Source organism: Cervus canadensis, chromosome 23 (assembly GCF_019320065.1).
Source record: "Cervus canadensis isolate Bull #8, Minnesota chromosome 23, ASM1932006v1, whole genome shotgun sequence".
NCBI lineage: Eukaryota > Metazoa > Chordata > Mammalia > Artiodactyla > Cervidae > Cervus > Cervus canadensis.
The window spans coordinates 36,254,416-36,270,595 of NC_057408.1; the positions used below are offsets into that span (position 1 = coordinate 36,254,416).

At 52.0% G+C, this 16,180-nt stretch overlaps 1 protein-coding gene across 9 annotated transcripts in view; it reads right to left on the reverse strand.

Annotated features, from left to right (window-relative positions):
* Nucleotides 1-14,913, reverse strand: part of FHOD3 (formin homology 2 domain containing 3) — a 503,163-nt gene extending 488,250 nt beyond the window's left edge. For 4 of the 9 annotated variants that reach the window (XM_043443938.1, XM_043443937.1, XM_043443936.1 and 1 more), the window contains exon 1: nt 14,605-14,890. In XM_043443938.1, the coding sequence (XP_043299873.1) occupies nt 14,605-14,769 (165 nt within the window). In that variant the 5' untranslated portion in view covers nt 14,770-14,890. Of the gene's footprint in view, nt 1-14,604 lie in introns of all 9 variants that reach the window. The other 5 variants (XM_043443933.1, XM_043443935.1, XM_043443932.1 and 2 more) reach the window with 3 other exon arrangements.
* Between the last annotated feature and the right edge of the window lie 1,267 nt (nt 14,914-16,180).

Sequence of the window (16,180 nt, forward strand, 5' to 3'; positions counted from 1 at the left end):
AGTAATTATACTCTGAAGTCCAAAGACTCAAATAACAAATTCTTCTGACCAAGGGTAATTTGCCCAAGAAGTAAAAACCTCCTGACAGTCCTGCTAAGGAGAGAGCGAGGTAAACCTCTGCCAAAAAGTCATCCCAATTCTAGGGATTTATCCTAGCAAAATGAAAATTTATGTTCCCATAAAATCTCCACCCAAATCAGTACAGCAGAAAAGGTGGTATGACTTAAAGAAGCAAAGAGATCAGCCTCCAGATCAAATGCATAGAGCAGCTTTGTTTGTAACCACCAAAACCTGGAAACCACACAGATATCCTTGAACAAGTGGAAGGATAAACAAACGTAAATGCGTGCTCAGTTGCTCCGATCGTGTCCGACTCTCTGCGACCCCGTGGACTGTACCCACCAGGCTCCTCTGTCCATGGGATTCTCCAGGCAAGAATACTGGAGTGGACTGCCATGCCCTCCACCAGGGAATCTTCCCAACCCAGGGACGGAACCTGCGTCTCCTGGGTCTCCCGCATTGCAGGCGGATTCTTTATCACTGATCCAAAACTGGTTCATCCGTACAATGGAACCTCACTCAGCATGAAAAAGGAATGAGCCACTGATGCACCTTAGATGGATCACAGGGGTATTGTGCAGAGTGAGGTAAGCCAGTCTCTAAAGGTTACATACAAATGATTTTATTTCTACGCATGGCTTTCTGGGAAAGAGCAAAGCTATAAGGAGAGAACCGATCCCTGTTTACCAGGGATGGGGTAAGGGGGTGTCTGACTACAAAGGGGAAGGCCTAGGAAATCCTCCACGTTGCTGGAATTGCTCTGTATCCTGTGGTAGTTACAAGAATTTATGCTTGTTCTAGCTTCCCTGGTAGCTCAGACGGTAAAGCGTCTGCCTACAATGCAGAAGACCTGGGTTCGATCCCTGGGTCAGGAAGATCCCCTGGAGAAGGAAATGGCAACCCGCTCCAGTATTCTTACCTGGAAAATCCCATGGACTGAGGATCCTGGCAGGCTACAGTCCATGGGGTCACAAAGAGTCGGACACGACTGAGTGACTTCACTTCACTTCACTTCACACTTGTTCTGGTGCATAACCTCCAAAAATGTACTAAATCACAATACTCTACACTTGAAATGACTAAAATACCATAAGTCAATTATACTTCAATTAAAAAGCCTATAGGTATATTAAAATTCACAGGACTGAACATCAAAAATAAAAATGAATTTCACTGTATATAGATTTCTTTTTCAAAAGTTCACAAATTCTTTGACGCTTCTCCCAGAAAACAATGGTATCTAGTTCCCTGGCCCTTGAACATGGGCCAGGCTTGGCAACTTAATTCTAAGGAGTACAGTGCAAGGAGAGTAATGGTTAGGAAAAGTGATACAACATCACCTGATCCTGGTCCTCGCTCTTTAGAGCCCTGAATGGCCACATAAGTCTAGCTATCTGGAAGCAGCCATGCTAAAGATATCTGGTAGAGAGACCAAAGAGACATAGAGAGATGCCCAAGGAACTCCCAGTTATTTGCATCTTCCTGGTTTGGACACCAAACTGAAGAGCCTCTGAGATGGTCCTGGGCCCCACCATCACCTCACTGCAGCCTCATGAAAGACCCTGAGCAAAAAGTGCTCAGAGTTGCCCCGAAATTCCTGGTCCAAGGAAATCATGAGCAATAATAAAAATGTTGTAAGCAACTTTAGAGCGCTTCTGTGCTTTGGAGTGATGTGTTCACAGCCATGGACAACTGCAATGTGACAGATATTTCCTCATATACCATCGTGTCTATTCTTCATCCATTTCACCCTCTACTAAGCACTTTCTATAGCCAAGAACTATCCATGGAATGGGGGGAGAAGTGCCAGAATCACCAGACTGTGACGGCTAAGAGATGAGAGTCAGGGTTGGGGGAGGCGGTTCTGGGTTTGGGCAGCTGGTCGGACAGTGATGTTCCTCACTGAGGCAGGACGGGTCTGGGGGAAGATATCACAATCCCACGTGGACACAGTGTGCATTCAACATCTCCAGGACACCCAAAAGAAACTGTCCAGGGCAGCTGGGGAGCTGGACTCAGGACCAGAGAGACCGCATGGGGTTCCAGATGCCAACGAAGGGGTTGTCAGAAAGCCCTGGAAGCCACCCAGGAAAGGAGATAAACTACAAGAAGTCCTGGTCCTGGGACAGAGCTGAGGCCAGGAGGGAGCAGAAAGCTTGAAGAACACAGGCAAGGTGGATCGCTCACCATCACACTTGGGACAGCGAGCATTCCTCAGAGGAGATGCTCAGGAACAGCAAGTGCTGCTTAGAGATTAAGCAAGATAAAGGCTGGAAGGTGTCTGGGCATGAGTGACAAGGTGGCGGAAAGTGGTAAAAGAATCACCTGCCAGTGTAGGAGCTGCAGGAGACCTGGGTTCAATCTATGGGTCGGGAAGATCCCCTGGAGAAGGAAATGACAACCCAGGCCAGGAGAATTCCATGGAGAGAGGAGACAGGCGGGCTACAGTCCTTCAGGTCGCAGAGAGTCAGACACGACTGAGCCCACACATGCCACGGCAAGGGCGCTGTGGCTGGGCTGGTGGCGAGGAAGCCAGACAGAGGGGCTCAGACAAGCTCGAAAGACACTTGGGTTGGAGGAGGGGTGAAGGTAGAAGACAGGAAGCCGGGTGGAATACTGGAGGAAGGTGGTGTTAGTCCATCGCAAGGCTAAAGAAGGGATCCCAGAGGGAAGCAGGGGTCGAAGATCCAGAGGAAAGGGGCCTGGCCCGGCCAGGAGAGGGGACACAGCTGCCCTGTCGGGAAGGAGGGGGCACATGGAGAGAGGCAGACAGGCTAGTGGGGGCAGGAGCTGCGGATGAAGGTTCTGCTTTGTCTCTGTGGCGGCAGGGGAGGCGGGGGAGACGAAGGAGCGGGGATGGGGGCACAGCCTGCCCAGGCCCATGGGGCAGTAGGGCTGGAGACCACGAAGGCCAAGTCGCAGTCCCCAGAGACACGCAATAGCAGGATCCATTTTTGGTTTTGTTCACGACAGCCCCGGAAGGGAGATGCTACGTTCAAAAGTGTGAGGAGAGGGAGCGGGCTGGAACTGGAGCCCAGCCACTTCTCCCACCCTTTTTTCACTCACTTTGATGCCTGCGTTGGCCCCAACAGAGTCTGACACTGAGCAGACACCCACGAAAGCGAGGAAGGTGGGAGAAAGGGTCATACGTGAAGCCTCGTTGGTGAGCCCCTCAGCCCACCAGGAATCAGTGGTGACGTGGCCGTGGGCTTTGGGAAACCCTGGCCCAGGGCCCAGGCCAGGTCCCCCCGAGTTCTTCATCCTCCCAGGCATTCGTCACAAGGTGGCTTTGTGGTCACTGCCCGACCAGCCTACTCTCTGTTTCTCCCTTCCCTCGATTTTTCTCTGTAATCATTTCCTTCCCAAATTTCTGGTTTTTCCTCCTGTTCCCTTTCTTTCCCTTCATGTTTCCACTACATGGAATGGAAGTAACTTCTCAGTCTTGTGCTCATAGCCGGTACCAGCCCAGCCTGTGGCCCACAGCTAGCAGGCCCTTCTCACTCACCCAGAGCCATCCGCACCTGATCTCCACACGCCTCCCATCTGCTTCTCACCTGCGTGGACGGCCTTCCCGTTTCCTTTCACCCACTCACACCCCACCACTCTCTCCAGGAGGGTTTCTGGACTGTGCGGTCCACACGGAGTTTTCCCACTTCTGACGTTTCTACAGGCCAGGCTGCCTACGTCACACTGAGACGTGAGTCACATGCTGCTTTTAGAGGCTGTTTCACTTTTCTGACTTATTCCTCCAACCAAGCACCACAATAAAGGAGATAATTACCATGTGCTGGGATCAGTGGTATCGATAGAAATAAAGCTTCCCACTCAGCCCCGCCTGCTCCTCCACTCTCAAAAATATATACATATAATAATAATCACCAAGTGGTTACCTGTGAGGACTATGAACTCAGCAGAAATATCCCCCCAGTTGTGTTCACTCCGTAGTGAGCCTGAAGTCAGAAGACATGTATATGAGCTCTAGCCATCTTTGTGTGTCGGTCCTGAAAGCAACATGACTTTAGTTTTCCCAACTTGGAGACAGGGCCTGCATAGCCCATCTCCCCCTCCTGCAGGGCTGTGTGAGGACCAGCCAGGCGAGCCTGCGTCCCAGTGCCTTACGAACTGCACAGACACGCCGTGGTTCTGCTCCTGGCGTATTCAGGGATGAATCACCGTCCACAAAAATGCACCCAATTCTGGGAACAAAAAACCGCTCATATCCGTGACTATTGTTCTGGACAGGGTACCCAGCTGCTCTCTTTTCCCTGCCCCCAGACACCCGGCCCTGCTGAACCTGAATGGGGGACCCCAGGAGGACTAGACGGGCCTCCTCACCTCCAGGCACGGGGCACTCAGACACCAGCCACTGAGAAACTCCCCGGTCGTGCAGAAACCAGAGGGGCTGGTGATTTATGGAAGCTGCGATCTGAAGCCAGCCAGGCTCTCCGGCGGCTGCAGCTACGATCTGATCCTGAGAAAGGGTAATAGATCCCTCTTAGGTGAGTGCCATCCCCTGAAATAAAATCTCCCCATAGCCACCGCGGTTGGCAAAGGGCTGAATCTCCCCCGGGGGCGAGAAGGGTGGCTGGACTCTGCGGACACCCCTCCAGTCTCCCAGATCCACCCTCTGCTCGGAATTCCCACCACTCACTGCGGCCACCTCTGCCTCCACCCCCCACCCCAGACACACACACACCAGCTCACAACTCTCCTCACCCTCCCCACGCCCAGCCTGGACAGTAGCAGTCAACCAGGAAGGCTCAGGGCCAAACAGGAAAACCGGCGTGAGGCAGTGCTCCCCCCCCTGGCCCTGCAGGCCTCCAGCCTGGCCCCTGGGAGCAGACCTCACGACCCCCACCCCGGAGGGCCCTGGAGCACGCACCCACCCCTGCCAACGCAACAAGAAATGCGCTGACTGACGGTGGGCCTTCTCTGGCCAACCCCAGGCTTCCTGCCTCAGAGCATGGCCTGGGCTTGGTGTGGAAGAGGCCAGAAAATAAGATTTTGAGGCTCTGAAGAGCTGATTATACCTCACCAGTTTGTGAGGGAAATTATAACATGCAAATCATGTTTGGAGATTAGGAACTTGACAAAGACTTGAGGATATTGGTTCTTGAAGGCCCTCCTGTTGGAGTCATCATGTATATAAATATATCCTGCACTTTTTTCACTTAACCTTCTTTGGTTCTTTTATTGGGGCTTATTGTGTATCAGGCACTGTTCGAGGAACTCTGAGCTGAGTGTGGAGTTGAAATGCACTTTCCGTTACTGAGGGTTTACAGCTGGTGGGGAGATGGTGAGAAGGGATGAAGAACCAGAGCGTCACAGGTGGGAGGGGGCGAGGGGCACAGCCTGCCCGGAACATGGGGAGGGGGCCGGGAAAGGCAGCAGAGGTGACCCGCAGACATGGTCTTCCTCCAGGCTGGAGGGTGGAGGGGCGGACTGGGGAGAGTTATGGGCTTGAACCAGCAGCCAGGGCAGCCTCTTTGTGAAACTGCAAGCATTTCAGCACAGCCAGGACTCAGGAGGGATGGGGAGGGAAGGCCAGTCAATGGGAGTGGGAGACAGGAGGCCAGGTCCCAGAGAGGCCTGGGTGTCCTGTAACGAGCTGCGACTTTACCCTGATAACAGTGGGGAACCACCAGCAAGGAGGCGGCGGCGGCAGAGAAAGCAGGTTGGGGGGTAGATCAGAGCACCTGTATCCAGAGCCAGGAGTCCAGATGAGAGCCCGGATGACCAGGGAATGGAAAGCAAGGGACAGGATAGGTTAGAGGACCTGAGGCTGACAAGCAGTTCTCAGGGTGTTTCCAAAGAGGGAGATGCAGAAGGGGTGTAGTGAGCAGGTCTGGAAGAAGGAAGCTACTTGTTCCATCTTAAACATTTCTTACCTATATTTACATATGTACAATTTTATAACTCGTGTTGGCTGTCATGAAGTGAATGTGTCTCCGCAATATTTGAGGCCCTACTCCTCAATGTGATGCTATTAGGGGCTTTGGGCAGTAATTAGGTTTAAATAAGGTCATGAGGGTAGGACCCCCCTGATGGGATTAGTGCCCTTACCAGAAAAGGAAGACTTCCCAGGTGGCGCTAGTAATAGAGAACCTACTTGCCAGTGTAGGAGACATAAGGGACACGGATTCAGTCCCTGGGTGGGAAAGATCCCCTGTAAGAGGGCATGACAACCCACTCCAGTATTCTTGCCTGGAGAATCCCATAGACAGAGGAGCCTGGCAGGTTACAGTCCATAGGGTCTCAAAGAGTCAGACACAACTAAAGCGACTTAACATTGAAGAAATAAACAGGACAAATAAACATTGAAGAAAACAGAGACTTTTCCCTCACAGAGTATGGGAGCAATGCTGATATGGGCCATGGTACATGCATTAAAGATGATACACTCCAAGAATATTTAGTGACTTGGGAAAGTATGCAGATATAATGCTATATTTTAATTCTGGTAGAAAATGTTAAGAATAGTTCCCTTTGGGTGGTAAGAAACGTGATTTCTATATCTTCAATGTGCTTTTTTCCATGGTCTCAAAATACATACACATGCTCATTCTGCGATGGGAACAGACGTTTGTTTGTTTCATAAGGACAGACTCTTTGCTCCCTGGCCTTTCCCTCCTTGAATCTAGCTTTGTTAGCTGGAACCTCTCCCCAGCAATGTCTCCCTGATTCCACACAAACAGCAAAATGGAACTGCAAGTGTGAAGATGCTTTAGGGTACCAGACATACACATATCAAGATATACATATTGATTTGAGTAATAAAAACAATCCACACAACTCAGCTTTAACACAAAAAGAAAGCAGCTTTTTACTTCTGTCATCACTGGGAAAAGTATACACACTTTCCATAACTCCTTCCAGCACTATCTGCAGGTCGCAGGTCACTCTACTTACCAAACCCTGAGGTCATGGTTCTTTTGCCTTATCCGTCCTATTTCCATCCTCCTGGACTCACTTAGGCAATTAATGATCCAGATCCACTTTCATCCCCATCTGTGGGGATATGAGGATCCACCTTTCAGGTGAAAATCAGGACAAATAAAGAATAAATTCTACCAAATAAAGTTCAAAAATGGAGAACCTTACATTACCATATGTAAAATAGATAACCAATGGGAATTTGCTGTATGTCTCAGGGAACTCAAACAGGGACTCTGCATCAACCTAGGGGCTTCCAGGTGGCTCAGGGTAAGTAATCTGCCTGCAATGCAGGAGACTCTGGTTCGATCCCTGGGTTGGGAAGATCCAGTGGAGAAGGAAATGGCAACCCACTCCAATATTCTTGCCTGGGAAAGCCCATGGACAGAAGAGCCTGGTCCTTGGGGTCACAAGAGTAGGACACAATTTGGTGATTAAACCACCACCAGAGGAGTGGGATGGGGAGGGAGATGAGAGAGAGGTTCAAGAGAGAGAGAACATACATATACCTATGGCTGATTCATGTTGAGGTTTGTCAGAAAACAACCCAATTCTGTAAAGCAATTATCTTTCAATTAAAAAATAAATAAATTTTTTTAAAATGGAGAAAGGCCACCATTGAAGGGAGGGAGCCAACTGCTCTCTATCACACGAGGAGAAGCAGCTAGAACATGTCTGACCAGAGGCTTCACAGAAGGGACTTCTGCGTGGACACGGCTGGGGTGAGGAGACCCCTTTTTTTCCCCTTCAACTCTAATGCCTTTGATAATTCACTCATTCAACAGCTATTTACTCTACATGCACAATGTGCCAGGCACTGTTCCAAGCTCTAGGGCTAGACACAAGCAGATCATGAAACAAACCAAGCAACCAGACCTCAGGGAGCAGCAGGCCAGCCCCTCAAGGGCCTGGGTGACCCTGAATGGCAGGGGCTGCTGAGGGAGGTTTGGAGGAGAGAAGGGCCTCTGACCCTTTCCTCCTTAGCAGGTCACACCGGCCTGATTCCTACACTGTTCCCTCCATTAAAACCCAATGAACGGACCCCATCTCTAACCTTTCACTGTTTCCTGTTAATGGCCAGGTTCCCAGGCAAGGAGGGAACGTCCACCTCACTCCATCAAGACTTGCTATAAACTAGGGTTTGTAAGACAGTGGGGCGGAGGGAGGGTGTTAGCCCAAGAATGCACTACTTAGGGGATCAGGGAGCCCAGAAACCCCCGTTGAAGCTGTGGAAAAGATAGAAGTCAGGGAGGCAGCGGAGACTGTGCCTCTCAGTTGGCGGTCAGTCGTCTGCTTCCCCGCGGGTCCGGCGCTCACATCCCTCCAGCTGCGTGCAGCCTGCGTGATGACATCAGAGGCCCAGGCGTAAGTCCCCTCACGGGGGTCACCAGGGTTGAAAGCCAGGTGTAGAAAGTCCAAGGGTTGAAACCCTTGTAGAAAGCCTGTAGAAAGCCAGGGTTGAAAGTCCAAGGTGTAGAACAGTTTATGGTAAATATGAGTGACTTTCCTTTCCTTTCCTTTCGCTTTCATTTAATAAAACTACAGACAGAGCAGTAGCGGGTCAAGGATGGGAACACTGGGTTTAAATATCAGTAGAGGCACTATAAAAAAATTTGCTGATTGGCCATCTCAGTCATAGCAAACACACTTAGGACACACAGTGACACTTAATGAAAGGACTGTGAACCCAAAGGGAACCTTAGAACCCATAACCTAGTTTTCTTATCTCTTTTATTAAAAAAAAAAAAAAAAGGTTAATATATGAAAAAGTACAGAAAATAGTATAATGACTCACCCATATATCCATAATAATTTTTAATATCAAGAAGGCACTATTCAGGTTTCCCCAATGGTCTCAAATATTTGTTTGTAATGTGTTTGTTTGAATTTAGAGTTAGAGCCACACATTGCAACTGGTGGATATATCTCTTAAATCTCTTTTAATCTAAGGTTTCCTTCCATCTCCATCTTCTCCTTTACTATTTATTTGTTAGAGAAACTATAATTTCCCACAATCTGGATTTTGGTGATTACATCCCTGTGGTGAGGTTTAACATTCACTGTAACAATTTCCCCCATTCTTTCTTTCTTAGTTCAGAACAAGGCACAGAAACATATCCCAATAAAATAGCTAAAACAACAAAACAAAACAAAAAGCAGCCTGATTGCCTCGGTAAACGACCAGATGCTGACAAACTCAAGACTGGAAATGCCCCACAGCCATGGAACCAGCTACTCAGATTAGAAAAGCAGGTTTAAAGCCAGGACACTCCTGAGCTGGCCACAGGCAACGGGGCATCGGCTGCAGGTGGCACAGTGTGGAGGCTGCAGGAGAGGTGACCGTCCTCCATCTGAGGACGGGAAGGTTCCAGGGACACTTCAGAGAGAATTAAACCATGGAGGGGAAAGCAGGCTAGAGTTGGGGGTTGGGAGTGCTCCTGAGTTGGTCTCAGCGTGTTAATCAGTTTTAAATCTGCCACCGCTAAAGACGAACATTTCAGAGTCTGGAGGAGGAGGGCAAAGGCGGTACTGTGTTTTCCAGGGGGAAGCAGGTTGGACTCCGAGGGCAAAAGGCACAGACTCCCAAGAGCGTCTGCACTGGAAGGACTTAGCAGGGCTCACCGACTTCAGTCACAGCCTGTGACAGGCAGCCCCTCCCCCCGCCCCTCCCCCAGCACGGAGAGCACGTGCTCTGCTGGTTTTCTAATAATGGGACACAGTTGGCTACAGGCTCTGGAGTAAAAAAAGACCTGACCTTAAATCCCAGCTCCTCCACTTAAAAGCAGCATGGCCTTAGACAACCTGCCTAAGCTCCCTGTGCCTCAGTTTCCTCATCTGTTAACTGGGGACACCACTGTCGGTCTGCACGAACTCTTGTGAGATCAATGGGGTTGTAACGCCGAGTCTCACTGAACAGTGCCTAGAGCAAGCCCTTTATATGTTAGCCCTTCACCCCCAAAGATTTCTGCCAGACCACCCCCACCCAGACATCCAACTGGGTTCCCAATGCAGTCTGTCGCCGTGCATGGCGCAAAGCCAACTGACCCATAAAGGGTTCAGTCCCATGAGCCTGATCTCAATAGCCCAGCTCCAACCAACTGAGCTAATTACGGTAGACTGGGAGTCAACTCTGCTTCGAGACGCTCATAGCTGTTCATACGGCACTCTCAAAACAGTTTTGTCCTAAGATGCTATGTGACACTACACACTGGCCAACTTCACTAATGACCTCATCTTTAAAAAATCTTAATGTAATGTAACAAACAGATGTGTCCCTTAAGAGGATTAAGGTGGAAATTCATTAGAGCAGTAATACCAGTGGATTTGTGTTCTAAAACGGACGCCCATCAATCAACTCGGTGCATGCTTAGCCTTAGTGCTGCTCAGCCTCAGGGAGAACCCTGGAGAACTGGGCAGCCAGGTCTTTACTCTCAAGACAGGTATGTGTGAACAGGGGACGCATGGAGAACCCTCTGAGCCCTGTACTGAGCCTGACCTAAATGACCTCTAGTCCCCGCTGCCCAGACTGCAGTGTGCTCAGGAATCTTCGATGCATCTGGGGAAAACACACATTCTGACTCCGCAGGACTGGGGAGGCCTGAGAGTGTATTTCTAAGAGCCCAGGTGACACCCAGCCCACATGCGGAGGACCAAGGTTCCAATCCTCACAGCAATCAGCTGTCTTACAGGTGGTGTAGCTGAGGCAGCAAGGGAACCACAAAAACAAAGGCAGTGAGAAAGGAATGAACAGGGCTCCGTGCAGGCTAATCCAATGAGAGGATGGAACTCTGAAACGTGGGCGGGCTGCCTGGAAGGAGGAAACTCAAGACACAAAAGTAGAGTCATTAAGGGCTTGGACCTGGTGCCAAATGCCAGTTCTGGAACTTCCCACTCACATGGCCCACTGACTTTTTTTTGCTTAGGCTCTTCGGCTTTGAGATGCAACCGTCGCAGTGCCTGACCCATGGGGTGGTCTCAGGATTGGCAGGAGGATGCATGTCTGGGACAGTGCTTGGTGCAGGCAAGTGGCCAGAACCTGGGAGCTATTATTCTCTACTTTCTAGTCCTCAGCAGCCATGGAAACATTTCCTGAATTAAATTACTAGGTCATAATTGCCATATTGACACACACGCTAGTTAGCACTTTTTTGTAATATTCTACAATTTCAGTTTGCCTCTCGAAAATAAATAAGAATCCTTAGAGTCTTTGCCTTTAGCACCAATCAATCCAAATACATTCATGCTTTGAAAGGTCCATGATTCTGTTAATTCTACTGCACAGTTTTTTCCAAATTAGAAGTCCTATAATTACTATTCTTTTTAAGGCACTAAACCAGAAATAAACACCTGTTCATGCAGCATTTGAAAACAAAAAGCCTCACATTGTCCAGATAAAATATATAACCACCAGAATAAACATCTCCCCAGTGAAAATAGGGTACCTGTTCTCTATACTGACCTTTTTGTTATCAGACTAATCATTTGTTTAACCATCTTCAAGGAACTACTATAAAAAGCTGGGGGGGAGAGCTTCAGTCTAGCAGCTTGGGAAAAAAAAAGATAAAACATTATAAGAACAATGTGTTGTTTCTGTCCAAGTCAATGGTTTAAATGAACAACTAATTTCGAATGGAGTCAGCAAACAAGAGATAAATTTATACATACTTCCCAAGGTTAGGAAAAGATACATAGGCTCAAGTTTGGTCTGGGATGGATGTGAGGGATAAACCAGTTCAGAGGTTCCCAGCACAGAGACTCCCTAGGGGAGCTTTACAAATTAAGACCCTCTGCAGGGTCTTTTGCAGAAGGAAATGGCAACTCACTCCAGTATTCTTGCCTGGAGAATCCCATGGACAGAGGAGCCTGGTGGGCTACAGTCCACGGGGTCGCAAAGAGTCGGACATGACTGAGCGATTTTGTCACACAGGTGTGTCCACTTAGTGACAATTCATCCAGCTGCTCACTCGGGGCCTGCACGCTTTTCTGTGTGTGCCATCTACTTCGAGCAAAAGTCTGCACCCCCAGGTCAGATGGCTGAGGATGCTAAGAGTTTCCAAAGTTTCACAGTCACACTTCTCCCCTCTCACCACCCAGAATGTCCCCTGCCCCAGAAACTCTCTTCCTTCCAGGCTGGGCTCAAGGAGACCCATGGCAGGGGCATGCCCACTCCCTCACAGTTAGCTAATTCATAGCCAGGTTGGTAACGATTTGTTTCCCCCTCTGGCTGTGAACTCTACCAAGTCAGCAATTCTGTCTCAGTGCTCTTACTCAAGCTAGTAGTAACATTCACTTGCCCCAGGCCAAAAAGTACCTGGCCTAGAAAACTGAGTCGGGAACTCCCCAAGTTAATGGAACGGAAGCCAGAGCAGATGCAGAGTTGGCCAAACGACTGGTCCAGGGAGCAGAACAGCAGTGGGGTCTCAAGTCACACAGACCAGGTTTCAATATCAGCTCCCCGCTCCTAGCAGAGAAACTAGGTTACTCAACTGTTCTCAGCCTCAGTTTCCTCATCCATCAAACAGGTCCAGTAAAAGTCTGCACTTCACAGATACATGTAATATGAAATGAGATCCCGCACTGACATCCCTAGTAGAGCATGCATACACCTACATACCAAGCACTCAAAACTCATTAGCTCTGTCTATCACAGATGGATCATTCAACCTGGCAGATTTCCTGCTGGAAATTAACCAGCATTTTACAGTAGTAATCGCACCTGGGCACAGAAATGCCCTGAATTCTGCTTTATAGAAACCCTGGCTAATACAACCAGCCACTCAGTCGGCTTGAGATGTGAACAATGATGCCACACATCTGACGGTATGACAGGGGTCTTCAGGCAACAGACTCTGAGACTGAGGCTGGCCGGGCACCCCAAGACAAGGGATCAAGGGTCTCTGTGGGACATCTTCAGGTTCCATTTATTCCATAAGGGTCATCACTGGGAGCCAGTGCAGCAGCTGTGCTGTGGCTTCCCAGGGGGTGGGGGTGGGGGACAGCATAACGCTGGGGCATCGGGATCTCCTACCAGACCAGGAACACTGGAGCAGGCTACCGGGCTCTTCCACGGAAACATAAAAATGTATGTCAGTTTCCAGCTTGAAAGGTCAACCCCGGGTTTGAAATCCAAGGAAACCACTTCAAGGTCACAGGGCCACAATTATGAGTCTTCTGCGGTCTCAACAAAGGATCACTATAATCAGAGACCATAATGAATGAAATAACCATGATGCTGAAGAAGCCCTGCAAAGATTTTTAACTGAATCCATTGATTGAGAAGAACCTCCTAAAGTAACTGACAAAGTGATCCTGATAAGCTGAATCCACAAGACATCTTTCTGTCTCCCCATTTCCCAACCCAACCTTTCATGGCCACAGGGGTTCCCGGGACTATCCATCCTGCACCAACACAGAGAAAGGAAACAGAATTGCCCTACTCCTCGTTCCTGAAGACAGGTTACTCATTAAGTAGTGGGGGCTGGGGGAGGGGAAGGGGGAGCCGTGATACACTAGCAACAGACACCATTGCCAAAGTTCACCGGTTTCCACATCAACCTCCCTCTCTTCTTCCAAGGCAGGTGAACATCATACAGAAACCTAAGGAATTTTTAAAAACCAGTTTTGTTCTTTTTGTCACCAAGTGTTATCTTTTCCAAATATTTATCAGTTGTTGATCTTCAAAGAATAAATCATCTACGAGCTTTGATATGAACCCTAAGGGGGGGGGGGGAGTACCAGAAAAGTAATTCAAGATGCAGTCACTCTATTTAAGTGGGAGGAAGGGTTCTCCTGGGTAAACTAAATGGTTGGCTTTCAGTGCCCAGCTCTCTTTGCAACACACATACTTTGCAAGATGCCTGTCCCGCAAAGAGTTAAAACAGAAAAAAAGAAAAAAACCCAAGCCATTCTTCCCAGGGGACACTCATTTCGGGCTTTGTGCGCGCGGGCCGCCCCTCTGAGCCCCCGCTCCTCCTCCCACGGCCACTGCTCCCCCCAAGACCACCTGCTTCTTTTAAGAAAAAGGGGGCTGCTCTGAACAGGATCGCTGCGCGCGGGCGGCGTCCTCCGCGGCGCCCCCGCGGGAGGAAGGAGAGGCGTCCCCGGGAAGCGTGCTTTATCGCGAGGGTCGCGCTGCCGCCTGCAGCGGCCCCAGAGGTCGGAAAGGTTTTGTCCCGGGCGTCGCTCGGGGCTCTCCTCAAAAAGACCAGAGTCCCCGGAGCCCGGGTTCTTTCCGCGCGCAGCTCGGCGCCCGCCCGCCCGAGTGCGGGGACCGACTGCCGGCATCCGAGCCCACCCCGCCCACCCGGCCAAGCTAACGGCGCGGCGCGGGGAACCCTCTGCATCCCGCCTCCGGTCGGCGCCGCACCTGTTCGGCCTTGCCCGCCCCCGCTCTGGGCCGGAACGCTGGGCGGTCTTCCCCTCCGGCCCGGGCGATCCCCAGCCAGCCGGCGCGCGCCCGGACCCCTCTGCCTAACGGGGAGAGGGGAGGTCTGCCCTTGAACGCTGGTCCCCCGGCCGCACCCAGCTCAGCTCGCCCGCGGGGCCCCGACCCCGGCGCGCCCCGCAGCAGGAGCTGCGCCCAGGGGGCCCAGCCCGCCCGCCCGGCAGTACCTTGTGCGGCGCCCGCAGCAATCGGTGGACCCCGGCCAGCTGGGTGCCGAGCGCGAGGTCCTCGCGGAACGTGAACAGCGGCGGCCGGCTGGGCTCGGGGAAGTTGGTGCTGTTGAAAGGGTCCGTATCGTCCAAGAACTGCACCCGGCAGGCCAGCGTGGCCATGATGCATCCCTGCCCCAGCGGGGGCGCGGGCCCCGGGATCGACGGGGGTCACCGCAAGCAGGGGAGGCCGCGGCCGCCGCTCGCTGGCTCGCGGGCTCGCAGGCTCCGGCGCGCCTGGCTGCAGCCCGGGCTCCGGCCGCGGGGGGCGGGACGGGGGCGGGGCCGGCGGGGCCCCTCCTCCCCGGGCTCTCCGGCTCCTCCCCTTCTGCGTCCCCCGCGCACCCGCCGGGACCCACGCGACTCGCCGCCGGGAACGCGAAAGGGAGAGCGGCTCGCGCAGTATCCGCAGCCCTGGGCCGAGTGGGCTGGCCGAAAGCCCCCCGCCCACCGCCCGCTCCGCGGGCAGACCCCGCAGCGAGGACGCCGCCTGGGCCCCTGGCAGCACGTGCGCCCCGCCGGCTGGGGCGCCCAGGCCGAGCTGCACCCCTCTGGGCTCGGGGAACCGAGGTGTGGGGGCGGGGTGGGGGGGCACAGCCGTCCTCGGGCATCTTATCCATCTGAAAGCAGGCTTAACTCTTTCCAGATGAAGGCGGCGGCGGCCGGGCTCCTGCTGCCTGGATTCGGAAAGCCCCAGCTGGGCACCAGGAGGCGAGGAAGCCCCCCGCACCCCCCCCCCCAACCCCGACAAGCAAGCAAGCAAGCGGGATAGTGGCAGCCACCTGGACCCCTGGGCAGGGTTCCGGGGAGGTTTCCCCCGGGGAGGAGGAAGCTAAGAAGGAGGAGGGTGAACCGGGGATCTCTGGCAGCCATTCTTAAGAAACAAGACCAGGAGGGCGCCAAGCTGGAGGCTTCAGGGGCTGAATGTCTGGATGACCCTCTGCATCCTCACGGCCTCTTGGCCAGTGAGGTCTTCGAAAGCCCTAAATGGGTCTAGTGGGGCCGCAGGGGCGCTTCCGGCGCAGGGAGCCCGCGGCGAGCGAGGGACCCACCGGGCATGGAGGGACTTGGAGGGAAGGTTTGCAGCCTGCCCGCCTTGGCCTGCACCGCGCCTCGAGGCTTCTCGCTGCTCGAGGGTGACCCCCTTCGTTTCCAATAAGAACTCCCGGTTCCCTCCATCCCCAGGCTATGGCCAAGGTCCCGGGTCTCCTCGTGCCTCCTGCAGGTCTCGTGGAATAAACTCAATGGCTCTCAACATCCGCATCTAAACATGGCGATTTTGTGACATGTGGCTCCCCTTCTGGCTTCAAGGGGAAGAAACCCCGCGTCCCACGCTAAGCCTCTTCACGCGCACCTGTGACCTTCCGTTTCCGTGGACCCTCCCCGTCGCACGTGCAGGCTTACGCCTGTTCTTAAAATAACCATGATCCGTGACACCTGCTCGTGCCTGCAGAACTAGTTCTCTCTGCCCGAGTCCTTTAGACAGGCCAGTACATCGGACTTCACCATCAGCTCTTGGGAAGAGGCTAAAATC